The sequence below is a fragment of the Rhea americana genome, unplaced genomic scaffold (assembly GCF_003343005.1).
Source record: "Rhea americana isolate MKP2758 unplaced genomic scaffold, rheAme1 scaffold_22, whole genome shotgun sequence".
NCBI classification, from domain to species: Eukaryota; Metazoa; Chordata; class Aves; order Rheiformes; family Rheidae; genus Rhea; species Rhea americana.
Window position 1 is genome coordinate 7789353 of NW_028186329.1, and position 26762 is coordinate 7816114.

At 43.0% G+C, this 26762-nt stretch overlaps 1 protein-coding gene across 1 annotated transcript in view; it reads left to right on the forward strand.

The window, feature by feature from the left end:
- Positions 1–26762, forward strand: part of SMAD3 (SMAD family member 3) — a 78909-nt gene that overhangs the window by 46979 nt on the left and 5168 nt on the right. Inside the window, exons 2-8 of the mRNA XM_085305444.1 lie at positions 9174–9367; positions 10283–10417; positions 11120–11194; positions 13014–13064; positions 20206–20418; positions 21770–21907; positions 23846–23990. Coding sequence (XP_085161570.1) covers positions 9174–9367; positions 10283–10417; positions 11120–11194; positions 13014–13064; positions 20206–20418; positions 21770–21907; positions 23846–23990 — 951 coding nt within the window. The remainder of the gene's footprint in view (positions 1–9173; positions 9368–10282; positions 10418–11119; positions 11195–13013; positions 13065–20205; positions 20419–21769; positions 21908–23845; positions 23991–26762) is intronic.

Consider the following 26762-nt stretch of genomic DNA (forward strand, 5'->3'; position numbering starts at 1 on the left):
CAAGAAGATGCATTTTGAGGCTATGTATTAGATGTGGATCGGTATAAGCATAGTGAAAGCTTACAGAGTAAATGATTTCTACAGCGTTTTTTTTTTTTCTTACTGATTGATAGGAAAACCGTGTGRCCCAGTTATTCGGTCTTTCTTGAAATACTTCTGTTTTGAATGCACTTTGTCTTGTGGAAGATACTCTGAATCTCTTTGGTATTTCCATACATCCATTTTCTCCTTATGAAACTCCTCTTCACATACAAATACACAGACCCATCAGTATGCCTGGAATCTCCAAGAGAGGAAGCTGCTAGTTCRGCTTGGATGAGTGTGTTGCTTTTTGGATTTCGTGATTGCAGCTAGACACAGGATTCTGGGAAGTAATGACGAGCTCATATGATAAATGGCTTTCCAAAAAGGCACGCTCCTTTTGAGAGGCTGAGCTTCTTGCTGTGTCTGTTTCTTCCTCCCCCAGGCCCCTTAGGGCTCAAGCACAAATAAATTTAGATGAGTCTGACACAGATTTGGGAAAATAAACTGAGCTGAAATAAATAAAAAGACCAATGCTGCTTAGAAAAAGTAGATTTAAAGTTTAGAAGAGTTATAAAAGTCATGCTGGAAGTTGCATTTGCTCCACAAAAGATAGAAAAAAGGCTTGGAAGTGATACCTTCAGAAACACTTCTGGCCTCAGATTCTACTTTCATCCCTTATTTCTCAATTTCTATTCATGATAAATTATTAGTAGTAAATTAATGAAGCTTACCCTATGTACCTCTTGCAATAATAACTAGGATAGTTAGTTTTTCTGTTAGCTTGCTTTGCTGACAGGAGTGGATTTCCCTGGAGGGAGGGTACCATCAGCAGCACATGGTCATCTTTTAACTGTATGATTTCTGTTGCAATTATTGGAAATGGTGCGTCTTCAGTACTGTGTGCTGCTTGGGAATTCATTCCCTTCCTTTTAAAATGCAATAGTAGAAGTAGATGTCTTTTTTGAGAACTGCCATCCACTCTGCAAGGCCAGGTTTAAGTGGGCAAGTGAAGACGGCAGGAATATTGGGTTGCATATTAGGGAGTTCAGAACTGAGTTCATGGTAAGTTAAGCCTTAATCAACCTTTAAGATGTATTATGGCATTTCTGGGGGTAGGGAGGGACGTAGGAAGTGCACAGTTGGGCCTCTGAAGTACCTATCAACAGTACTACAGGCTAGCAAAAAAAGGAGGAGGTGGAAGAGAGATGTAGGTGCATATAATAAGAAAACAGCTAAAAACAAAATAAAAGGAGCTGCATTTGATAGCCAATCCACAATTTTTGTAACTGAGGCATAAGCAAGTGAAGTGGAGTGCACAGCAGAGAGATTTKTGAAAAATAGAGAGGAAAAAGTAGTCATAGTACGATATTACATGGCAAAGCAAGATCTATCCGTAGCTTTAAAGAAATCTAGATGGAAATAAGCCGTTAGGTGGATGCCCGCATGGAACAGAAGCGGGCACAGCTCAGAGCAGAGCGCTGCAGAGTGCAGGGCAAGCAGRAGGAGACTTTGAAGAAGCAACAATGGACAGACAGTTTATGGTAAACCAATAAAATGTACTTATGTCTGAATCTGAAATTAGACTCTGAAAAATACGGTCTCAAGGCACCTGCTAAAGAGCTTAGCATTACTGGAATCTTAATAAATGACTCATGCTGTCATAATCTGATCCTGACATCAACTCTGTGTGCTGTATTTCTGCAGCTTTTCAGTGGGGGAAGGGGAAGTCTGCAAAACTGTAGTAAAGACTGAGATGTGAATAGGCAGTAAGAAGCATGCACAAGACATATTGATAATTTCTATATTGTCAGCTACTTTGCAAACCCCGAACACATGACACTTGAGGAGAAGAAAAATGCAGCATCAGAAGAAACGGGATTTGCCCTGTACCTTTAAAATCTGTGCCTGATACTGCAAGCTGTAGGTTGCAGCAGTCTCTGTTCAAGACTTCGTGGCCAGCAGCTGCATGGAGCTGTGCCACCCACTGGCTGCGATCCTGTGCTTACCTGTAAGTACACGTGCAGCGGTCCACCCAAAGGGTGGATATACCTGGGCACGCGTTCCCATGCTTTGCCCGTCGCTTCCTCCTCGTGACTTCGCTGCGCTGCTTCTGCTGCTATTAGCAACTCACCGAGAAGGTTAGAGACATCTGAAGTTAGCCGCTGTCTGCAAGCGCAGTGGAGATATATTTCTCCTAAATCCAAAGGAGAGCCGCAGTGGGAAGAATAAGCAGTACGGATGAGAGTTGCCAGTACAAAATAGCTGTGATCTTTGATAGCATTAAGGGGGTAACGAGCTCCTTTTTCCTAATGTTGGTGCTGATGCAATTTTTTGTTTTGTTTTGGGAGAGTCATTTAACTTCGTTGCTTTGGGTATAGTAAAAGCTTACCCTCTCTGTGGAGATGTGTTGCAGATTAAAGAGATGTTTTGTTAATTCTTTCTCTATATATTGAAGTGCTAGATTAGAAATACTGATTATTAGGTTCCTCTATGACAATGTGATAACATGCCTTGCAAACCTCAGTTGGACACAGTTGCTCCTATTTCTAGAATGATAGTTAAAACTCTACCAAAAATAGGAGCGTTTAGTGATGCTGAGCAAATTGCGGGGAAAGGGACGGCAATGGATCAGCCTTTGAATTACTAATGTGCTGCATGGGTCATTTTTTTTATTCAGTGTTGTTCATTTGGCCAGTAGTCAGGGAAAGTTGAGATTTTATCCAACTTTTCAGTGAAGCCCTGTGGATATTTCAGTTCTCTGCACACAAAAGCCAGATTTTTGCTACATGAATAAATGCTCACTTTCCTGGTGTAGACCAGATGCAAGGCCAGTAAGGAACTACTTATCATGTTTTGTGCTTAACAGAAAATCACAGCCTGTGGTCATAATTCTTAGTAACAGAGCGTTTTTAGAGCATACTGGCAAGTTATTTGTCATGGATTTAAAAAACAGCTTCTACTCATAGTTCTTAATAAAAATAAAAAAAAAACACTCTTGGAAATGTGTAACTTTCTCTCTTCCTGATCGTCTTTCTCTTTTCCTTAGCCATTTTTTTGCACATACTGTTGTTTACTCTTCAGGTTTGTATGTAGGTCTGTGTGGTGGTGGCGGTGGACTTTTTTGTTTTTTTTGGGGGGGAAGGGATGTTGCTTATTTTTAAAGAGCACTGAGGCATTTGCTCTCATGGAAGGTCAATGGCAGGATATAAAACTGATGGGCTTTGCAAACAGGAATGTGTATATGTGAACAGCAAGGAGAGAGAATGTAGTGGAAATGATTTTCTGACAGTAAATTTTAAGATTTCCAACCCAGACAAGAATCCCTCTAATATCTTAATGCTTATTCTTTTGCATAATTTGTACTATTGAATTCAACCAATTTCAACTTTTAAAGGGAATGAGAGGAAGGAAGAGGTTGAATAACTGTCTGCAAGAAAGAAAGCTGCAAAGATGCCCAGTGAGGAAAATGAGAAATAACAAGGGCCCATTTTTCTGAAGTTTTTTTTTTTTTTCTTCCTTTCCTGATTCAGGATCTTACAAATTAAATCAAGGTTTAAAAAAATACAACCATAATAAGACATAGAAGTCAAATTCCTGTTACACAATGTAATGTTCTCCTATTTACTTCTCTTCTTTTTTTCAGGCAGTTACAGTAGGTAGTTAAAAATGTTTACTTCAGTGTTTCTGTCCTTTTTTTTTCTTTTTTTTTTTTTTCCTCCCAACCCCTTCTCTATTTTTTGCTATTAAAAGGCTGGCTAACATGGGTGACACTGTTGTGGGTGTTTACTACAGGCTGCCTGATCAGGAAGAGGAAGTCAGTGAGGCCTTCTGTAGACAGCTGGAAGTAGCCTTATGATCACGGGCCCTGGTTCTCATGGGGGACTTCAACCACCCTGATATCTGCTGGAAGGACAACACAGCTAGGCAAAAACAGTCCAGGAGGTTCCTGCAGAGCACTGATGATAAGTTCTTGACACAGGTGGTGGAGGAGCCAAGGAAGAAAGGTGTACTGCTGGACCTTGTACTAACAAACAAGGAAGGACTGATTGGAGGTATAGAGGTTGGGGGCAGCCTTGGCTGCAGTGACCATGAGGTGGAGGAGTTCAGGATCCTGCGTTCAGGATCCCTTCCAGGACAGTAAATAGGATCACAACCCTGGACTTCAGGAGAGCGAACTTTGGCCTCTTCAGGGAACTACTTTGAGAAATCCCATGGGTTAGGGCCCTGGAAGGAAGGGGAGGACCAAAAGAGCTGGTTAATGTTCAAACATCACTTCCACCAAGCTCAAAATCAGTGCATCCCCATGAGTAAGAAGTCAGGCAAAGGGGGACCTGCATGAGTGAGCAAGGAGCTCTCGGCAAAACTCAAACAGAAGAAGGAAGTATACAGAATGTGGAAGAAAGGACAGATCACTTGGGAGGAATATGGGAACATTGTCAGAATATGCAGGGATATGAAGAGGAAGGCTAAGGCCCACTTGGAATTAAATCTGTCAGCGGATGTCAAGGACAACAAGAAGAACTTCTTCAAATACATCAGTAGCAAAAGAATGACTGGGGAAAATGTGGGCCTGCTGCTGCATGGGATAGATGACCTAGTGCTGAAGGATGCAGAGAAGGCAGAGTTACTGAATGCCTTCTTTGCTTCAGTCTTTACTGCTAAGGCCAGGCCTCAGGCATCCCAGAGCCTGGGGACAAGAGAGAGAGTCTGGAGAAGGAGGAACTTTCCCTTCGTCAAGGAGGATTGGGTTAAAGATTAYCTAGGTAAACTTGAGATGCACAAATTCTTGGGCCCCTCTGGGATACACCCACGAGTTTCAAGGGAACTGGTGCATGTTGTCTCTAAGACACTCTCCATCATCTTTGAAAGGTCACGGAGAATAGGAAAGGTACCTGAAGCCTGGAAGTAAGCGAATATCACTCTAGTCTTCAAGAAAGGCAAGGAGGAGGACCCAGGAAACTAGAGGCCAGTTAGCCTCACCTCAATCCCTGGAAAAGCGATGGAACACCTTATCCTGCATGTAGTCTGTAAGCATGTGGAGGAAAAGAAGGTGATTAGGAGTAGTCAGCAGGCAGTCACTAAGGGGAAGTAATGCTAAAACAATCTGACAGCCTTCTATGATGGAATGACTGGCTGGGTAGGTGAAGGGGGAGAGCAGTGGATGTTGTCTGCCTTGACTTCAGCAAGACTTTCAGCACAGTCTCCCACAACCTCCTCATAGGCAAGCTCAGGAAGTGTGAGTTAGATGAGCGGACAGTGAGGTGGATTGAGAATTGGCAGAAAGGCAGAGCTCAGAGAGTTATGATCAGCGGCACAAAGTCTAGTTGGAGGCCTGTAGCTAGCGGTGTCCCCCAGGGGTCCATACTGGGTCCAGTCTTGTTCAACTTACTCATCAAGTTTGCTGATGATACAAACTGGAAGGAGTGGCTGATACACCAGAAGGCTGTGCTGCCACTCAAAGGGACCTGGATGGCTCTGTAGAGTTGGACAGAAAGGATCCTCATGAAGTTCAACAGAGGTGAATGCAGGGTCCTGCACCTAGAGAGGAATAGCCCCATGCACTGGTACAGGCTGGAGGCTTGCCTTTTGGAAAGCAGCTCTGCAGGGAAGGATCTGGGAGTCCTGGTGAACAAGTTAACCATGAGCCAGCAACATACCCTTGTGCCAAGAAGGCCAATGGCATCCTGGGGTGCATTAGGAAGAGTGTTGACAGCAGGTCAAGGGAGGTGATCCTCGTCCTCTACTCAGCGCTGATGAGGCCACGTATGGAGTACTGTGTCCAGTTCTGGGCTGCTCAGTACGAGAGACATGGAGCTACTGGAGAGAGTCCAGTGTAGACAATGAAGATGATTAGGGGACTGGAGCACCTCTCATGAGGAAAGGCTGCGAGAGCTGGGCCTCTTTAGCCTAGAGAAGAGATGACTGAGGGGGGATCTTATCAATGTGTAGAAGTATCTGAAGGAAGGGTATCGAGGGGATGGGGCCAGACTCTCTTTAGTGGTGGCCAGCAATAGGACAAGAAGCAACAGGCACAAACTGAAACACAGGAAGTTTCATCCGAACATGAAGAAAAGCTACTTTTCTGTGAGGGTGACAGAGCTCGGGAACAGGTTGCCCGGAGAGGTTGTGGAATCTCCTTCTCCAGAGATATTCAAAACCCATCGGGACGCGATCTTATGCAATGTGCTTTAGGTGACCCTGCTTGAGCAGGGGAATTGGATTAAAGGATCTCCAGAAGTCTCTTCCAACCTGTGAAAAGTCATTCTTGTCCCTTGTTCTTTGAGCAGCAATAGTCTGGATAGTTCGGAGCAGCAATTTCTTGTGTTAAACTTTCCCATCTCTGGTAAATGGCTTATAACAACGTAAAACTATGAATCAGTCCTGAAGATGGTCAGCCTAAGATATTTTTTGTAACTATGGCTGCTGTGGAGGTATCCTCAGTGTGTCTTAGGCTTTGTGCAGTTAAATTACATGACAGTATTCTTGGGGTCTTGGTCTTTCTTTTCTTGTTCAGTATTTTTTTTTTAATCTCTGATTTTAACTGGCCCTAGCTATGGAGTAACCTTACCGTGGAGACTTTTCTTGATCTTCTCACCATAACCCTCAAACCTTTGACTGACTTTCTGGGCATCTTTTGCCACACGTGGAGTCTTCCAGGCCATATCATACATGCGGGTTGTGAGTGTGCAGCCATTATCTTTATTGCTAATGCCACAGTGGTGGCAGGATGACCATGCCAGTGAGCACCMGGGTGCTCTCCAGTGCCCACCCGCACCCAGGCAGGCTGCTGTCCAAGGGTCCTCAGCCAAGGGGGAAGCGTCAGCTTGCTGTTCCCCTCAAAGGTCTCATCCTTGACACTGCCAAGCTGCTGTCTTCTTCCTCTTTGCTTCTTCTCAGAGGGTTTTTCTGTCTTGTCACATCAGTACTTAATTTTTCTGAATCATTGCTGATTTCAGTTCTTTGCTTCAAACAGTTACTAACTGATGTCAGCAATCTCACTGTGTTCTGGCTTTGTTTTTACATTTTTGTCTTGCGTGGCTTCATAGCCTACATGCTCTCACGCTCACAGGCGGTGATAACTACAGCTCATCATATTTCCCTTAGTAAAAAGATTTGTGGATCACAATATTTTCACATTCTTATCCTGCAAACCCAGGGTATGTGCTAGTTGTGAAAGGTGCCCTAGAACACTCTCTGGCAGTGAGAGTCTCGGTCGCCCACTCAAGCGATAAACGCTGAGCATCAACACCAAAAAGAAGAGTTCTTCACYGCCTTTGCTGTTTAACCCCACATAGCAGAGTGGGGATGCTTTACATGCACAGCTGCGTTTGACTGGAAGGAAGGAAGGGATACAGTTTCCCACCAAAATAAATAGATACTTGGAATGATCTCTCTGAATKGTCTCTTTTCTCCTATTCCCTCACYTACRTGCAGCATGTCCTTCAAAGTGAGCAAACTTGTTTGAAAGGGGAACAGAAAAACACTCTTGTTTTATTCCTTGTTTAAGTATGCAGGCCTAACCTCTTTTTGTTAAATTTAGTGAATAAGCCTCAATATGAAAATTATTCATACGTTTGGTACRTATACTTTTAGGTTTGTCCACACTGGCAAGTATTGGAGTCAGATAAGTCCTGTCTTGGTTCTGTCAAAGTCACTACCAAGACTCTCACCTACCACAGAAGAACAGCTTTAGGCACTTGTGTCCTCCTTGCAAGCCTGTCACCTGGAAAGCCTGGTTCCTGCTTTATGGTCCCAAGAAGGAGCTTGGCGTGGGAGCACCCTTGAAAACATGCCAGAGACTCAACAGTTTGCTCACCCCTTTGCAGAAGAGTCTGAAGTGTGGGATATACCAGAGCTCTGTTTTTGCATGTAGAGAATGCATGACCCATAAATAACAGAGGCAAAATATAAAGAAATACATGCATACTATAAATAATAACTGTGGGTGTTACACATATTTCAGGGCTGTAATACCCTTGCAGCTTTTAGATATTTTTTGTAACCTGCACCAACAAGTCCCTTGGTGATGGCAGAGATTCCTTATATGCTTTACGTGTACAGTTATTTGGCGTGTGGCTGTTTTCCTGCTCCCCTAAATCAAGYGCTTGTCTGTAATAGCTTGTATCGGTAGGATTTGCCAACCTCTTTGTTGTAAGAATGCTTGCAAGAGGTGTGCACTTTGCCGAGCTCTGCCAGGGGAGCTTTTGGGAAAAGTCTCTTAGGGCAGCCAAGACTAGCGTTAGGAATATTTGAATAATTGCTTGCGTGTTTTGGCTTGGTTTGATTTGGTTTTTCTAGATTAGTTGCCAACACAAAGAACCAAGGAAAATAATTCTGAACAAAATTTCRTTTTTTTTTCCTTGACAAATTAGAAAATATGTATTTCATTTTACCAACCCCCTGAAATGTTTCRTTTCAGTCATTAAGAAAAGCAAGGAAGGCAGAGGGGTAGACTTTGAAGAAATTGCCTGGGGGCAGTTCCCCTTCGGCAGCTCAGGGACTGGAGCCCTCAGAGGGTGGAAGAGGCCCTTGTTCCAATTCTGTTCTCTGCTGGAGGTGGTTTGAACCCATTTGTCTTGCTTCCCAGGAAGGTCTGCTAGGAACAGGTTATTCTGAGGCAAGGATAGGATTAGGTAGAAGATGAGTTTTTGTTTTTATAGATTGGAGAAGACACAAGTCGAAGAGATGTAAAAAGAAAAGCAAGCAATGCAGAAAAAGTCTTTTTGGTTTCCAGCTGCARTATGGAAAATGAAACTGGAGAATTTGCTTGTTTTAAACTTTTATGTACACTATTTAAAGAGMGTATCCATACGTGAGTTTGGGATGATTATATAGAAAAAATTTCAAAATAGAAATTAATGTCTTTTTGTATTTTAAAATCCTGTTTTATTAACACATAGYTTAAGATGTAATTCCTTATTTCCTGGCCTGACAGCTTGGACCTGAATGCCTCCTTGCTGTCACGTTGCATCAGAGTCTTGTCAACTAGCAGCCTTTTGGCTGGGCAGCTGGTGCTTTGAGCCTCCCACTGGGKCCTGCCATCCTCACATTAGGTTATTCTGTGCAGCATGTGGTGGGAWGTGGTCAGTACTATGTGTATATTAATGCTAGCCTGTATTACTGTTATTATCTTTATGTTCTGAATGCAGATCGTTAGATGGCCGGCTGCAGGTCTCTCACCGAAAAGGTCTTCCCCATGTGATCTACTGCCGCCTGTGGCGGTGGCCAGACCTTCATAGCCACCATGAGCTGCGTGCCATGGAGATGTGCGAGTATGCCTTTAACATGAAGAAGGATGAAGTCTGTGTGAACCCCTATCATTACCAAAGAGTGGAAACCCCAGGTACTGCAGACCCTATGCGCAGATACCGCAGCTGCTCAGTGCCAGCAGAAGGAATTTATAAGTGGGTTTCAGAATGGAATAAAGCAGCAGGGGTGGGGTTTTAAAACCTAACTGTATCTATTATTCATGGCAGTCTCTTACTATATGCAGTAGAATAATTTATGAATCTGCACTGAGGGGGAGGGGGAACATCATTGAAAAATCAATAAGATCCAARGTAGTGTTATTGCCAAGTTGCTAATGTAGCATTGTGTGAACACAAGCAAACTCGCATACGTAGCAGATAAAAGTACAGACTTTGGCAGTGTTTTAGGTCTCCCTAATTGTTGATATTAAATTAATGCTAAGCTTACTGTKAAGTTGAAGTATTTCTGCTAATAGCTCCCAGCACATTTGAGCTTCCTGTTCTAAAATTGTCCTCCTTCCTTYGAAAGAGTCTTTCGTCTGTAAGTGTAGATAGTTCTGCTCTAAGTCTATGTCAGATAGTTCTGCTCTATGTCTGCTCTATGTCTATGCTCTATGCAGATCTGTGGAACCACTCTGCATGTTCATGCTAGACCTAACTTGCAGTTACATTTAATGTGATGTTTCTTCTTTTTGAGTCTCCTAGTATAACTTCTCTTAAATGGTTTTAAAAGCAGATCTGTAAATTTGACCTAGAAGATGCAAACACACAGACTAGGTGTGTTCAGATAACCAAATATCCCCATCCCCAGCTGAAGTATGTTAAGAATAGCATCTTTAGCTCAGAAGAAGATATCAAGTTGTGTCCATTGATTAAGAACTTTGCTGTTGCATGTGTTAAGGGTGTTACTGTAAACCAGTTTCTCTTTATTTCCTATCATTTCAGTCATTTTATTTTGAAGACGTTAATGTTGCTTTTCTCTGTATTGTTTTTACTTTCCATTTGTGCAGTGTTACCTCCGGTGCTGGTACCTCGGCACACAGAGATTCCAGCTGAGTTCCCGCCGTTAGATGATTATAGTCATTCTATTCCAGAGAACACTAACTTCCCAGCAGGTATCGAGCCACAAGGCAACTACATTCCAGGTACCGTATATCTTCCATCCAGCAAGTGGAGGGAAAAGGAACATACTGCACAGTGAATTGTGTGTATGTATGCCAAGCTGCAGAAGTGCAAAGTCTTTGTTTCTGTCATTGCTATGAAACTGAAGAGTAGGAACCAATACTAAAATAGATAAAAGCTGTAAATGTAGACACACAGCAGTGCTGTTTATAGTTTTGTTTTGTTTACTTTAAATTCACCTCTTCCCCTCAGCAGTATATACCGAAAATTTACTATGGATTCTAAAGCTGAATGTTCCATAACAAGTTTAGATTTGAATGAAATTCAGTTGTTGGAATTTCAGTACAACTGTGTAAATTTCCTTTGAAGTTGAGCTCTTGCATCTCTTGTATCTCTTTTTCAAGCAGCTTACGCCTTATTTGCGTGGGCAAGCTATGCAGCGGCACACCAGAGAAGGAAAAAAATCTGGACAGAAAACTGCCTACATGGCATAAAATTTTATCACTGAAGATCTCGGGATCTTTTTTCCCCCTCACTGCTGTTGCTCACAGATATAATATGCCCATCATCCTGGTTGTGCCAGCTCCTACTGTCAGCAGGTTGAGGGAGAAAATTAATGCATTTTTTTTTTGGTGTACTGTGAATAACAAATTAAATATTTTTAGTGTCTACAATCCAGACTTTGCAGCTAGTTGCATTGACAGTTTGACTCTTTATGGTTCTAGAGACACCCCCTCCAGGCTATTTGAGTGAGGATGGAGAAACCAGTGACCACCAGATGAACCCCAGCATGGATGCYGGTAAGTCGTCTTTTGCCATTTGATGCAGTTTTTAGGTCATATCGGAGAGATTTTTTTTTTCTTCAGCACACTTAAGTTCAAATGGTGATTTGAGGTATTTTATCCCTGTAGGAGTGCAAATGCAGTCAGACATCTCATGAAAAACATAGCCCTGTATGCTTTATAACTGCTGGTGAGAGGTACACCATGTTCCTCTTCTCCTAAACAYCTATCATTAGATATTACTGAACAGTAGCCTGGAACAGTAGAGATTCATGTAAGGATGATAGTTTGCCTTGTATTGTGACTATGCATCTATACGCACAAGAAAATTGTGCGTGTAGTTGGCACGCGTGTAGCTGGCTACAGAGGCATTTTTCTGATCATTTGGTTGTTTACTTTCAAAATGACCACTAGCAGATTGGTTTTATGGGGCTTTATCAGTTAGTGGGTGTATCCTAGTGAACGTTAAAAGCAGAGGTTCTCTCTCACTGCCAAGAAAACAAGTTGTTTTATATTAGATTTAGAGGCAGCAGTCTCAGGATTCATGCTAAGCTGTGTTGACACTTCAGAATTAAACATGTAGGTCTGATCTTCCTGGGAGTAACTGTCTATTAAGACATCTTGTGGATCTGAATGCTGTCACTGCTTGTGAGTAGGAATTGCTGAATCCAAATCTTAATTTCTAGAACTTTTGCTTGAAAAGCAAAAACACGTTTCTTGGTAGAAGGGTTGATGCTTTACAAGAGGGATGTGCAAATACATAGCATTTAAGTTAATACAGACAAGCAGAACCTAATTAAAGCAAATACTGCACGTGAATGTCTTGGTTTCTGTCCATGTCTTTAGCCGTAGAGTGTATGTGGGTTTCTAAAAGAGGGATGACTGATTTACGGTCTTTCACCGCAGTGGTACAGATGGAGGAAGGCAGTGTGGGTTTGTTTGTCTACATCAAACATAAGCCTATTGACACAATCCATTTTAGTGCATACAATTATTGGTAATGTGGTTAGCATTTGGAATGTATATAGGGCTTTTGGAGAAAGAGTACTGGAATGGGGTTGGCCTGGACAATGCTATAAATACCCAATTTATGTTCAAATGCTACATGTATTCCTTCTGCCTTTCTTACATTCCTTCGGATGTCATGGACTTCCCACTTTATAAAAAAACAGATTTTGAAAAAGCCAGCTGAATTCAGTGCAGGAAGAAAGAAAGATGGTCTGTTCCACCTTTCTGCACACGTGTGGTATCCAGAGTCTTGCTCTAGACTTCTGGGTGCAGATACTGTAAATATATGCACAAAGTATGTGGGCCAAATTGAAATGACTGGGGGTAAAATTCTGATATCGTTTGCTCAGACCTGTGTAGCTTGAGCCAATATGCCATTGTCCTGACCCCAAGTAATAGCGTGTTAAACTTGTTCTGCAGTATTACACGTGAGTATGTTTTGTGCCTGACAATGCCAAATTGAGCTTTTAAATGTCAACTTAACTGGGTTTGAGTGTAACTGTCATCCTGGTACTTGTAGTTTTGATAACTGCATGTGAAAATAAAACAGACATCTGCATGCCTAGTTTGAAATTTGGTGGGTTAAGACTACATGGTTGCATTATGAAGATGTTTAGCAGTATTGCAGACTTAGCAAATTGATACAGTAAATAATAGCGATTTTAAGGTCATGTAAATAGTAATTGGCATTAGAGAAGCTGCTGGTTTCACAAAATGAGGTTTAGCTGAGAAAATGGGATACCCTTCCAACAAGCCTGGGCAACACTGAAGGTTGTGTGTATTTTTCGTTGCACAGTTACCGTACTAATAATTATATCTTGATTTTCAGGTTCTCCAAACTTATCACCAAATCCTATGTCTCCAGCGCATAATAATCTTGGTAAGCATGTGATCGGGAGAAGTGAGTGCAATTACAGTCAAGATAGTGACATTTTAATGATGAAGTTATTTCTTGAGGTTGTACACTTTTGATGAGGTTGTGACTCCTGTTGATGTTTCTTTCTGCTAATCCCTGTGGCTCGTAGTAATTCTATAAGAAATAAGTCTGAGTTTACATCACAGAGTTAAATTAAAATAAAAAAAAAAAGAGAAGGAAATGGTGACAGACAAATACTAGAAAGAATGAGTGAAGGATTGCAACAAAAGTACGTGGGTTTGATTAGACGAGCTTGCAAGTTTTGCTGGTGGCCTTCTGTTCTTGTTTTTTTGTTTGTTTGTTTGTTTTTAAAAGACATATGTTTGAAGTTAAATTCTGTGTCCTAGAAAGTTACTTTATAAATTTGTGGTGTTTGTTGAGCTCTATTATGTTATACCAGAGTGCGTTACAGTTTTGTATGTTTATTAACTTGGTGTCTCATCCATTACAGGGCAAATACTGCTATCTCTGTATTGTGGTTGGGGAGCTAAGGTTCAGAAAAAATAGATTTGCCTGAAGTGCTTAATCCGCTAAGGCAATTGTCAGCTTGGCTGAAGGGCAGCAAATATGTTGCATTCTGAGGTAAACCTAGCTCAGGAGCTGATGTGCATCCTCAGCAGAGCAACTAGTGCTGTTACAAAGTGCAGATATGCATGGCCTAGAGCATTTGCATGGAGGTGGCTAGGCAGTTCTAACAAAAATACGGATATTGGATTGGTGTCAGACCATGGAGTAAATCTGCCCAAGTGACTTGCTGTAGACGGTGTAGGGATAGCCCAGTGCCCTAACCCACTGGAACTACTGATTWCGCAAGTGTAGATGTTGTTATAACAAGAAACTGAGCATGGACTGAGCAGAGCAAAGTGGAGGAGGCTATTTGGGTGCTCTGTGGTCAGAGAGTCCAAATAAATGGAGAGAGTTAGGTAAGAGAGGGCAGAAATGCTAGTATGGGGAGAGAGGCAGATRTCACGGGCAATCACTTATCAGAGCCTCAGAGGTGTCTGCGAGGTGCACACATGGTCTTACGCTCCAGGGAGCCTGGAGCCATACGGTAGGTGAGACAGACAAACCTCGGATGCGCTGTGGGATTTCTCCATCTGACCAGACAGCTTTCTTCAAGCTAGTTCACGCTAAGGTGCAGTGTTGAGTTCTCTTCCCCTACCTATCTCTGTCCTGGGCAGCAGGAACACAGCCAGGCCTAACTGTTGAACTAACCCTCTGACATCATGGCTCTACCACATAAGCTGTAGACAGTAAATAAGAGGGAAGCTGAAATAGTAGTAGCTGTTGAAAAGGGCACTTTCCTTTGAGATGCTATTACAGGTTTTGTGGCTACCTCTGAACCTGTTACCTTTTCAAATGGCTCTGCCTTTTATTTTCCTGCCTATAGACAAGGAAGGCCTGAACTTCACCAGTTTTTTTGCTCTCACTCTGTTTGAAATTGCTCTTTAAAGCCAAAAAAAAAAAAAAAAAAAAAAAAAAAAAAAAAAAAAAAAAAAAACACTCTTAGCTCTGGCTAACTGCAGGATCAGTTCTCTAAATGTTCATTAAGCCAGCAGACACAGGCCACTTGAGATTAGTCTTGAAGAGCCATAAAGCTTACATACGCTTTTAGCTCTGTCAGAGGGTACTTTGACATTGCTCCAAAATTTGTTAGTCATTGGCTGACTTGTAGATATTTTGGAGCTGTTGAAGGGGATTTCTTTTCTTTTTCTTTTTTTGAATCTATTATGCCAAAGTGTGCTGCTTGGGACTTGAGAATTCCTAGCACTTTGTGTCAGCCTAAAAATGAAAAGCCAATTACATGCAACAAAACCAATCTGGCGAGTTGTCTGTGGCATCTGCCTTATGTAAGGGGAAAAAAGTTTCTAGGAAAGAGGCCCCARTACATAGCGCTCCAACAAGGACACTGGTTATTAGCACATGCTGCTCAGCTGATAGGTCTGTAAGATGTCTGATGTGCTGTATGGTGATAAAAACTAAAAGGAATCAGGAAAAACTTGTTAACTACAAGGAATCTCTTTGTAGTCTAGGGAGCAGGCATGAGAAAAGTACTTTTACTSATCGACATTAAAGGATACCTTTTAAGTTTTACAAACCACATATTTACTACCCTTAGGTTCTTGCTTTGTGGAAGTTCTTACCTCTCTTTTAAACATTTTATTATAAAGTTTTGCATGTAGGAAAGCTATAAACTAAATGAARTGGCATATATATGAACAACTCTAACAACTGTCTAATGAAAAATTTGTCATCTGTGCTGTGTGCACAGCATAGCTAAAGTAGGGAGTTGCTTATAGCAACATAGGTAAAAACACAAGCAGCCCATCAGTCTTCCAGCCTGACAGTCTCCGAAGGCCATAAAGGGGCTGCGTAGGCTGTGGGAGAAGGACTTTTTCTCTGCTTTGCAGGTTCCCTCTTGAGTTAGAGAGAAGACCTGTTAGTGGCCACTAGCCTGCAACGCTCCTGCTTTTGCTGTGCCAGCTTGTTTATCTGCCAGATAAACAGAACACTTCAGCGCCCGGGGCTCTGCTTCCATCCGCAGAGGTCTTACCAGGCTTTCTTTGTATGTTTGGTTAAGAAAATTGAACAGAAATTTTAAAAACACAACACTGTACCATCCAGAAAACTTTTTGCAAGCTCTCAGCAGTGAAATATGCTTTCTTTTTCTGCAGTTGTGCTATTAAGAGAATAATGTCACAGGATTGTAACCCTCTGTTTGTTTAAACATAACTACCTGATGCTTTTAAGACAGTTTACTTTGTGTAAGCTGAACTTTAGACTTATATCCCATGGCCATATTCCCCAAAATTGCGAAGTTAATAAACTAGCATGAAGCAARCTGATTAGGACAACAGACGCAAGGTTTGTTTGAGCTGCAATATAAGTATTTCAGTATAAAGCTGCAAGACTAATACAAGATTGAAGGAACACAGGGAATTTCAGTTCATCTTTCTATTCACAGACATAAAATGTGCTGCAAGTTAACATATTGGGAATAGCTTTTTTTTTTTCCCTCCTTTCACCTTGTGTGTTTGATTTGGAAACATTCTAGTTTTGGTCCAGACTTTCAGTTGTCAGGTATAAGCTTTAAATGGAAGTTATAAATATCTAGTGAGCTTTTCTGTATTACTTAAATTTGAACTGGAAAAARTACAGAAAACAAGCAAAAATGAAGGCACGGTTGCCAGCATTGTGTGGATGCTGGGAATGAAGTCAGGGAGTTTACGCTGGCAGGGGACCAGGCTTGAGGCTGCGTGTGTATTTGGTGTGTTGTTGTTGCGGAGCGAGGCAGCCCCTCGGTGTACAGGAACCCACTGTGAGTGTTTGCGCCGTGACAGAGGATGCAAAAGCTGTAAGTGAAATAAGCACATGCCCTATGCTCAAGTCCGTAAGSCTCAGTTGCCTCCTGCGGTGAAACACTGTTTTCCAAAGCAGTGAAGAGGCAGTCCCTSTCGAAGCAGCGAGGGGAAGGGAGCGTGCACACCTTTGTACTTTTTTAGTTTCTGAGGAAGGAGTTAGAATTAATGAGATTGTAACTAACACAGTTGCATAACAAATATTAAACTGCTAATGTACGTTGTAAATCAAAAGCAGGAACTAGAACTAGGGTAACAACTACTGTTATGCTTAGAGCACATGCTGTAGCATGTGCAAAACACCCAGCAATTTTTCTCCTCTGCAGCTGAACAGATAGTACTTTTATCTTGTAGGGAAGAAGCAATATGGCCAGCATGCCAGTATTCAAGGGGCACTTACTGATATTGCACAACTCCCATGCATTTGGCATGATAAGGACCTGCTGGCGTGAGAGAAAATCAGGACTTGTAAAAGCAAAGCTGTAATAAGTCAAGGTTGAAATGCCTTTGCAGAATTGTGGGGAAGATTCAGGCRGGATTTACTTGGTTTTAATGCATTACATTTGCGTTGATTGTGTTGGCCCTCTGGGTACTTTGGTTCTGACAGAACTACGTTGTCTTTTTTCCAAGCATAAAATCCATAAAATTCAAAATGAATGTTCAGGACGCATCTAAGACGAGAGGTAAAGACACCCATTCCGCAGTGGCTCAAGCCTAAGCCTGAGACCACAAATCACAGCAGAAAGCAGCATCATTAAAAACTTAGTTACRTTTTTTTAGAGACAAGCTTTCCTCTACAGCAAGATTTGTTGGTTTGTGTCTTTCCTCAAGTTGCAAATTAAGTTGGAAATGAAATTTCCGTACACCCTTTGGTGAGGTATCCACAGTTTCCTTGAGTCACAGCCAAGCAGAGCTGGTTGCTGAAGGAAAGGACTGCGAAACTSTGGAGCGCAACACAGGCTTCAGTGCTTTTATAACCTGAGTAGTACCAGCCTGATGCCATTACTGAAAAGGATCAAAGTTGATTTGCTTTTTCTGGAACTGAGCAGTCTGTCAGTTAGAAATGTGCTTGCTGTGGGGTAAGGGCACAGTCATGTGGAGCAGTCCCTGTTTGCTTAAGCAGGAGGACRCACCTTAACAGATTTTTATTAGTGCTGGTATTTGCTGTGCCTCTGTGCAAAACACGCCGGAGTCATCTGAAGCCCAGGATCCGTTACCATGCATACAGGTTACTGCTGCAGGCCACAGCTGCTGATTGGGGAAACAAGGCTGGAACTGGAGTGTACCCGAGGCAGCAGTTCCTAGCAGGACAACCAGATACGTAATACGATAGAGAAAGGCAGGGGCAAAAAGGAAGAAAAATAAAGTAAACKTACGTGACTCCTGGGCGTGTTCAGTATCATCTCTGTATGTGTGTGTGTGTGGCGGGGGGGAAGCTTGCTTTAGGCTGTGAATTTGTTTAAAATAGGAAGACACAATAGCTATGCTTATCAGATCCCTTACATTGGTGTAGGGGCCCCTGTTCTACTGAGCTGCCATCTGCTTGGAAGATTACATCCTCTTCCATAGCAGGAAGATGCACTTTTGTGGGTGTAATGTGTGGAGGAGAGCAGAAACATCAGGCTCAGCATGTGAGCGAGTGTTTTTCTTTCAGATGATGTAATTAAGGGAAGATAGAGCCCGTCTGTGAAAGAAGCTGGGAATGGGTATAAGCTCCTCCAAAATTCATGGCCTTTGTAACCCTCAGCAGATCTTCAGAGCTCCCCAGATGCACTTTCATTCATTTCCTTATTTGCTGCCAACAGAGTTGTAACAAAGTAGAAACCAAGGTTTTCTCTGATTATTAGCTACTTTGGGAACTCATACTGCCCAGCAATGGAGAAGAAATCAGGATGGGCTGTGGCTGGAGCTAGGCTGCAGGCTTAACTATCAGCCCTTCACACTTGGTTTTTCAGTGAGTTCAGGAAATGAAAGGTGACTCTTCTTTTATCAATGACCCTGACTCTCACAAAATGTTTTCTGTGGAACTGAAAAGAGGGGAARGCCATGAACTGAGTAGAAGAGAAATCCTATAATCGATAGATATATCCCAGAGCACTGGGATACTGGAAACATCGCAGTCTGGGCTGTCGAAGAGGGTTCAGTTCTGCCCCGTTGGTGTCGGACCACAGGATTCTTGTGGAAGTAGTTGATTCAAAATGTCCTRTTTATTTCTTTGAGATATATGATCAGCTACTCACAGCTTCAGGTGCATCTGTGGACGCCTGCTAACAGATCATCTTCCTGCTTCAGACAAATGCTGAGATATCCAGCTGCAGCAGTGCAAAGGCTGCGTTTTTCTGCTGTGTGTAGACTTGAACAGGGTACAGCTAGCAGGCACTAGGAAAGCTAATTGCTTTCCCTATTTGGCTAAATTTTCATGGACAGCCATTTCTAAAGATTAGCGTAGCAGCACGTACCATGTCAGAAATGACTCTAAAACCTGTGTAGGGGCCCTCTTTGGTGTGAGAGGAGACTGGGAAGGTAAAAACCTGTCTTTGATCCTGTGGAGTTGGTCTGTTAAGCCCCAGCTTGGTCTAGTCTTTGAAGGAGCAGTAGATGGGGAAGCCTGTGGAAAAGATGATGTTTTTTGCTGCTTAATGTTAGCTCTGTGGCCAGAGGGGGAAGCTGCTCRGCTGTGTTTTTAAGAAGCCACCATTTGAATGGGAGACTAGGTGATAATTTTTGTTGGGGGGGTTGTTTTTATTACTCGTACTGAATCTAGGGTCTAGAGCACTTAGCAGTTAGTCTGCTTTTTACTTCCTCTGCTCAGCAGATTTTTGCCCTACAGGAGGAGTGGGCAATATCTAATGCAGCATTTTCAAGAATATGTGACATGAATCTTTCTCCTCTGAAATCAGAAGTAAAACTCTCATTGGTTTCAGTGGGAGCAGTTAAACAAATCATTAAAGTCTCTTGACTGTCCCACCTTTCATGCATATAAAGTATTGTCTGCCTCAACCTCAACCTGCTCGTGAATCTAGTTTCACTTGGGTCCACAGGCTGAGTCAAACCATAACCCCAACAAAAGAGATACGTCATCATCTACTGGGGAAATGGATTTTCTTTCAGAAATTAAGATCAAGTGGACTGGAAGAAAGGCTCTAATATTTAAATTACTTTGATGCTGYTGTTGTGTAACATGGTGTGCAGTGCAAATAACTACTGATTTCATCAATGCTRGAAAGATGTGACAGAGCCAGTTAGAGCCAAAGCTGAATTGCTGGCTGCTTTGGTGTAGCCACCTAGAATGAGCGTTCTGGAGACCGTTGCTGGTGAAACAGATTTGTGGCTTGCTAGTTCTGCGGTTCGACCTGCTGTTTCTACGATTCTCAGTTTCTTCCTTCTCTCTYCTTTCCTTTTCTCTTCTTAAAGTACTGGCTACCTAAAAAAAATTGCACTGAAAATGCAAGTTTATTTTTAGGATTTTCTCTGAATATGAAGAGAGTTAAATGGACACCCTGCTTACTAAGTGACTAATATCTTGACTATTTGTGATTGTTCCATGTACCAGAAGCTTTGGGGTGATAAAACTTTCTAGTTTAATGCAGTCCATTAAAATCTGTCAGGCAATTAAAGCTTAGTGGTTAAAGTGAGCCCAAGGAATGAAGCAGAACAGTATTTCAAAATAGTCTCTTTTTTCATCTCCATCTCGCATCCTTCCGCTCCTGAGGGCCTATGATTCATTTGCTTCTCATTTTGTGCAGATTTGCAGCCTGTTACCTACTGCGAGCCAGCTTTCTGGTGCTCGATATCCTACTATGAACTCAACCAGCGAGTGGGAGAGACGTTCCATGCTTCGCAGCCCTCGATGACCGTGGATGGTTTCACCGACCCATCGAATTCTGAGCGCTTCTGCCTTGGTTTGCTGTCTAACGTGAACAGAAATGCAGCAGTGGAACTCACAAGGCGACACATTGGTAATTTCTGTCTCCTTGTGCTTGTCAATGGCTTTCAAGGTAGCAGGTGAAGTTCTGCATGTAGAGCTTCTTAGTTAACTGCCAGGTGTGTGTACACCTTGGTTAGCTTTATAGTTCTGATAGTTTAGTATCTGTGGTATTGTAACAGGCTGATTTTTCATAAAAGACCAATATTTTTTTTTTTTTTTGTAAAGGTAGAATAAAGATGACACTCAGGAACACTGAAATTGCTGCATGTATTGGAGATAGAGTTCAAAATTTTACATGCACTTTTCAGAACCTTATTTGGATGGCTGTGAGTGGAATCTTTTTCCCTCCCGCACTGTTTTATTTTCTAACTGATTGTTGTCATCACAGAAACTTAGCTGATTGTATTTCATCTCAATTCCCACTTCTCCTCCTTAAAATCTAGGAGTCAATTTTGTTCTCAATTAAACTGATGCTAAATAGAATGTCCTAGATTTATGTAATTTTAATGAGAGGCAAAAGTGCATACTTGCTGTGTTTTCTGCTAACTCCCATCAAAAACCAACCTGCCCTTTGTCCTGATTTTGTTCCCCTTTATGCCCTTTCCTAGGCAGCTGGATTTTTCAAAGGAGGATCTTTTCCTATGTGTTACTAAAATGATTTCAAATGCCAAAAAAAAAGCTGGGAATCTGAAATCAGTCCTTAGATTCAGCAGGTTTTTTATGCTTCCATGGAAGAAAATGCAGAATTTGTAAATAGCAATGTAAGACCACAGCAGATGTTTATTTGAGTAACAAAGATAACTTCCTGAAATTTATTTCTTTAATAATAGAGATTTTAGCAATTTGTATGAACTTATATGGGAAATGTATGTTTGTCCTTGTATACACATGTAATCCCAAGCAAAAGGCAGTTGTTTGAAAACGTTGCATAATTTAATTCCAGATCAGTAAGTAAGTAAATAAACAAACAGTTGTATCCAGCTGTGATGACTTTTGGAGAAGGCTGAAAACCATATGTTAACTGATAGAAGGTTCATATGGAAAATATCCGAGGCGCCTCTGTTTGGAATAAGCAGTCTATGAGGTGTTAAGCTTGTGCAGTCCAGTCTCCTGAGATAGCTGGAGAATACATTTCTTACCATATTTATAAGCTGGTCCTTCTGCTTTCTTCAGCCTAGCTTTCTCACAGACCAAATGTAATGCTCCATAGTAGGAGTGTCTGCTGGGCTGGAAGAGATGGTTTTCATTTTCCATCAGTTGTAGCTTAGCTACTTTTTGAGATTTTCTGATGCAAAGGTTGTTTACATGTCTACCAACTCTTCCTCTAAGTTTGGCGGATACAAGTTTTAAACTAAACCAAGACTGTGCTGTGTGTTTTCTAGGAAGAGGAGTGAGACTCTACTACATTGGCGGGGAGGTGTTTGCTGAGTGCCTTAGTGACAGTGCCATTTTTGTCCAATCTCCCAACTGCAACCAACGCTACGGCTGGCACCCTGCAACAGTTTGCAAGATTCCACCAGGTAAGGGAGCGTGCTGTACCTGTGATCCTACACAGTCTCCCCCTTTGAAAAATCGGGCCCTGCTGTGGACAGGGAGCTGTTCTTCAGGGTAGGCATGGATTTGCAGCAACCAAGTTGTCCTGGTYACAGCACACACATGTCTAAAGTATGTTCAAAGATTACAAGGAAATCTGTTGCATCTGTCTAGGAAAAAAAAATACTTTTATGTTGGATACATGCAAGAGCTAATATGAGAGGATGCCTTTCAAAAGGGAATTTAGCTAGACTTATGAAAGCTAATGTTTTACAGTATATTTAAAAAACAAGCACTTTTATTTAGAAATATTTGGATAAAGATTGTCCTTCTTTAGATCTATGTACTTCAAGCTCTGGCCCATCTTAATGAGTGTCCTTTCTCAGATGCTTAGGAAGCAGCTGCCAGTGCTGCAAACATGACTTAATTCTCCAGCCACATCACAAGAGTCCACCCCAGCTGGAGTCAGCATCTGAAGACATAAACAACCCACATTTCCGCTGTAGATTCATCTAAGGCATATTTCTTGGACTGCAGCTCTCCCCCTTTGCCACAGTCTTTAGCTGCCTTTTCAAAATTATCTTCAAATCCTTCCTGGGTTTGAAGCACTTTCTTCATTCCCATGTTGACAGGAGCTAGCTTTTCCTCTACTCTCATGCAAAGCCATCAAGAGATGTGTTCCCATCCAATCCTGGAAGTCTAAAAAGCTTGGCAGCCTGCTCCTGATCAAGTTGTTTGCTTTCCTTGCCATAGCTCTTTTTGTGTGCTCAGCTTGGCCCTGATGCTGTTATCCTATCCTGTTTTCCAACCTTAAATTGCAATGTGGATGCATCTTTCCTTGAAACTTTCTGCAAGATACAGGTCTCCTGGGCTGTGCTCTTTTATGGTCACAAAAATGGGTAGCTGATCCTGCAGCTGCTGAGCTGTTGTTTGCGGTTACGCTTTGCTATATGCGGTTCGACCCAAAACAGATGACAGTATGCTGCAGCCCAACAGAGTATGCTCAGAAGTAATTTCTAAAAGAAATACAACTCATCATGGTCCAAATGGTTGTTTTTCAGACTTGGCCCATATGTAATCCCAAATGAGCGCTAGTTCTGTGCCAAGTTTCAGAACTTAACTGGTTTCTGAATATCTGGAAGAAAGCAAATGTAGCAACACTTTTCTTTCTTTCTTTCTTTTTCTTTCTTTTCCTTTCTTTCTTTCTTTCTTTTTTAAGAGTTATATATTTGTTTGTTTGTTTTACCCCCCTAGAAAAGTGATTATATTTCACCTTTACAACCTAAAAACAGCTGAGTGAGTTTTTGTTAGTCTTTTACATGAGACTAAACACCAGGGGAAAACTTCAATTTTAATGGAAAATTCTTTATCACATCGTAGTCAAATGAGGATTATAGCAGGAACAGCTCTGCTACCAGCCTTTTTAGTCCTAGTAACTGGTTACTGGCTTGCCAGATGCAGTGTTTCTTCGTAACTTCTCCATTACTTCTGCTGACGGACACCAYGTAAAGCCAACACCAGTATTTTTAGTTGGCACATTCCTTTACTTCAGGCTCTGCAGCAACTGCCATTGTTAAGCATTATGGTTATAGTAGACTTTTAAATTACGATATGAGGAAAATGATTGTAATGGAGGTTGAAAGAGGTTTCACATGGGGATCCTAAATCTGGTCTTGTAAATAGCAATGTACTGTCGGAGCATTAGTGTTCATCGTTCTGTGTCCTGTAACTTATTTTTTTCCTTTTCAGCATAATTTTAATTCCTTTTCTGCAATGCTGTGTTTAAGCAATCTGTGTATGGTATCACCTGGTTTAGGGACATGGGAAAGCAGCATTGAGTTTCTTTCCATTCTCAGAAAGAAATGTGATTTCTTAATCTAGTTAGGATAATGCCTTGTTTTTATCTTTTCTTTTCCCCCCCACAGGTTGTAACTTGAAGATTTTTAACAACCAGGAATTTGCCGCTCTCTTGGCTCAGTCTGTAAATCAGGGTTTCGAAGCTGTGTATCAGCTCACCAGGATGTGCACAATTCGAATGAGCTTTGTCAAGGGATGGGGAGCAGAATACAGGTCAGGCCTTTTGAATTAAACCTGGAGCATGCTTGTGCTTACTATTTCCACTCATGTATTTCACAGCCTGCTGATATTGCAAAGCTTTTTTTCTTCAGCTTTCAAAATAGGGGGAATTAACAGAGTACTCTTTTTAATAATGCAAATAGGTTGTATTTGTTGAGAATGTGCAGCTGTCATATCTTACTTTTCCCATTCCATTTGCATAAAACATGCATTATGTGATATATCTGGAAGACTATGTGCATTTGATCCCAGTGCTGTACAGACCGAGAGTTTTTTTTTTTTACCTGAAGCTCAGAAGATTAATCCAAATGATCTGTGTAGGAGCAATTACATTTTTTTTCTTAAAATTAGATTTAAATTTGAGTGTCTCATGACTACRTCATTTTCAAGGCAGGGTCAGTGTGAGCGTTTCCTAGAGATTATAGTTAGGTTTGATGTTTCTTTTATCAGGGATTAATGGGATCGAAATAAAAGATGAATTTGAAAATTTACTTTTGAAAGAATTATTACAATAATTGCACAATTAGAGTTAAATTCTTCATCCTTATCTTAGTGTCTACTGTAGGATAGTTGTTTAAATGTGACTGGAGGTAGCGGGAGACTCTGGTCGCTATTTTAGCAAGTGAATGTTGAGCGTAAAAAAGAAGAGGCAAATAAGGACGGGTGCTTGGGAGCGATGTGTTTGTTCTGACAGCACAGGGACAGTGGGGAGGACCGAGTGCTCCACAGCTCGTACCGCTGTCGCTCCACTGCGTTCATAAGCAAACGCCCCTAAGTATCAAAGARGGGAAAAGAGAGTGTTTGGTAATGCAAGTAGAGGGGGAGAAATTCGTCAGAAAGTGCGTGTTGTTTTACAAGAGGAAAAACTGTCACGGATTTAAGCCAGAAGCGATTTTGAAATCCTCGGCTTTGTCCCCTTTAAATCCGTGGCCTTAATTGAGAACCGCGGGGCGAAGCAGCGAGGCCGCCTGCGCGGCAGCCCTCCGCCGCGTGCGGGGGAGATGCCGCAGCATCAGCTGAGCCCGGGCCCTGCACGTTGCTCTCCCACTTTCTGCAGTTCTCCAGATGTTTGGAGTCCATTTTGTTTTGAAATTGTCCTGCACCCGGGCCAGAGCATTTCAGCCCTGGCTCCTGGCCACGGTTCGTAATGAAATCCAGATGAGCGTGACTTACGGAAAGTCAGCTATCTCATTAGAGTATTGTAGTCAGTGAAACCCTACGCTCGCGCTGACCGCGCCGGAGCTCTCCTGCTCCTTCGTTTCCTCGCCACAAAATACTACATCTGATCGCCTCCGTCAGAGCACGTTTATTTGTTGAGCTGATTCATAGACGAAAACGTTGCTGTGGGAGCCRCATCCCCAGCGCTGCTCCGGTGACGGCTGCTTTGGCTGCTCGGCCGTCGGAGCAGCCGGCCGGGGGGAATCGCCAGGGCTTTGGCGGGGGCGAGGGGGAGAAGCGAGCTGCGTGAGCAGCCCGTCACACGGAGGGTCTCCTCCGGCGAGCAGGACTGCCAGGACACCCGCTCCGGGGCCCCCACCGCGTCGCCAGCTCCGGCGACCGCCTGGGGGCCCTGCAGGGAGCTGCCGCCCTTTCAAGATGAAAGGCAAATAAATACAGATTCGGAGACGGGATGTGCTGTGRCCCGCGGCCCCCGCGAGCTCGCCGGGGCCCCGCTCTGCCGGCGGGGACGCACCGGCGGTCCCCCCGCCAGGCAGCCCCTCCGCCCCGGGTCTCCYCCTTCCAGCAGCAGTTTCTCCCCCAGCCCCGTGGGCTTTGGAGTCTCCCTCTTACAAGCAGCGATCCCAAGGACGGCTTCTGTGGGAAGGGAGGGTGCAAAACAAGGCTGTTTCCAGGCTATTTCGCTCCCTTCGTAATCCTCCTCCTCCACAACAGCTGTCCCTGCCTCTCCGCTTGCAACAAGGCTCCCGCAGAGGACGGCGGGTCCCTTGCCCTCTTCCTCGCGTCCCTTTCCTTCCTCCCCATCCCTCTGCTTTTCCGCCCCAGGGGGGCTCGATGTGCCCCCGTTGGGATCCAGCCTCGAGGAAAGCGGCAGAGCAGCAGCTTGGAGAGGGCGAAGTGGAAAGCAGGAGTGTGCTGCGCCGCGACCCACCAAGTCTTCCCTGCTCCGGCCACTRCCCGCCGCTCCCGAGGGGTTTTAAACTGCATGAGTTAATACCGAGTTTCTGCTTCTCTGCTGAGTTTGGCTGCTCTTAAGGCTCTGCAGCAGCTCTGCTTGTCTTTATATTGCCGACGAAATGCAAAACTGCTTCCTCGCGAGTGCCCTTGTGTAGCGTCGCAGTACCGGACGGACGTGCCCGGTGGCGTCCTCGGAGCGAAGGGGGCCCTGGGGTGCCGGCGGGTCCGGCCTGCCTGCGCCTCCCGCCAGCTCTTCGCTGTGGGTGGACAAGRTGCGAAGCAGCGGGAGAAGGGCCCAGCGAGGCTGCGCAGGGGGTGTGAACGGCTGAGCAGTGATCTCTCCCTCTCCTCCGCTGTCTGCTGGAACCTAAATCTGTGGTGAAGAGAGAGTGCCCCGATTTTATACGTAGAGACATTTAATGTATTTAGCAAACTGCCTAAGTTTCTGTCTAATTAAGAGARGCCAGGTCTGCAAAATATACCCAAAGAATACTGCTTGGAGAAACACCCCCCTTTCTCCTCAGGGGATCAGATGCTGTTCTCAGAAATCTAAGCAGTAAATAGGTTATACAGTGAGTATCTCCACTGGGATCATAAGAGACGTAAAGAGAAAAGGTGGGTTTTTGGCTT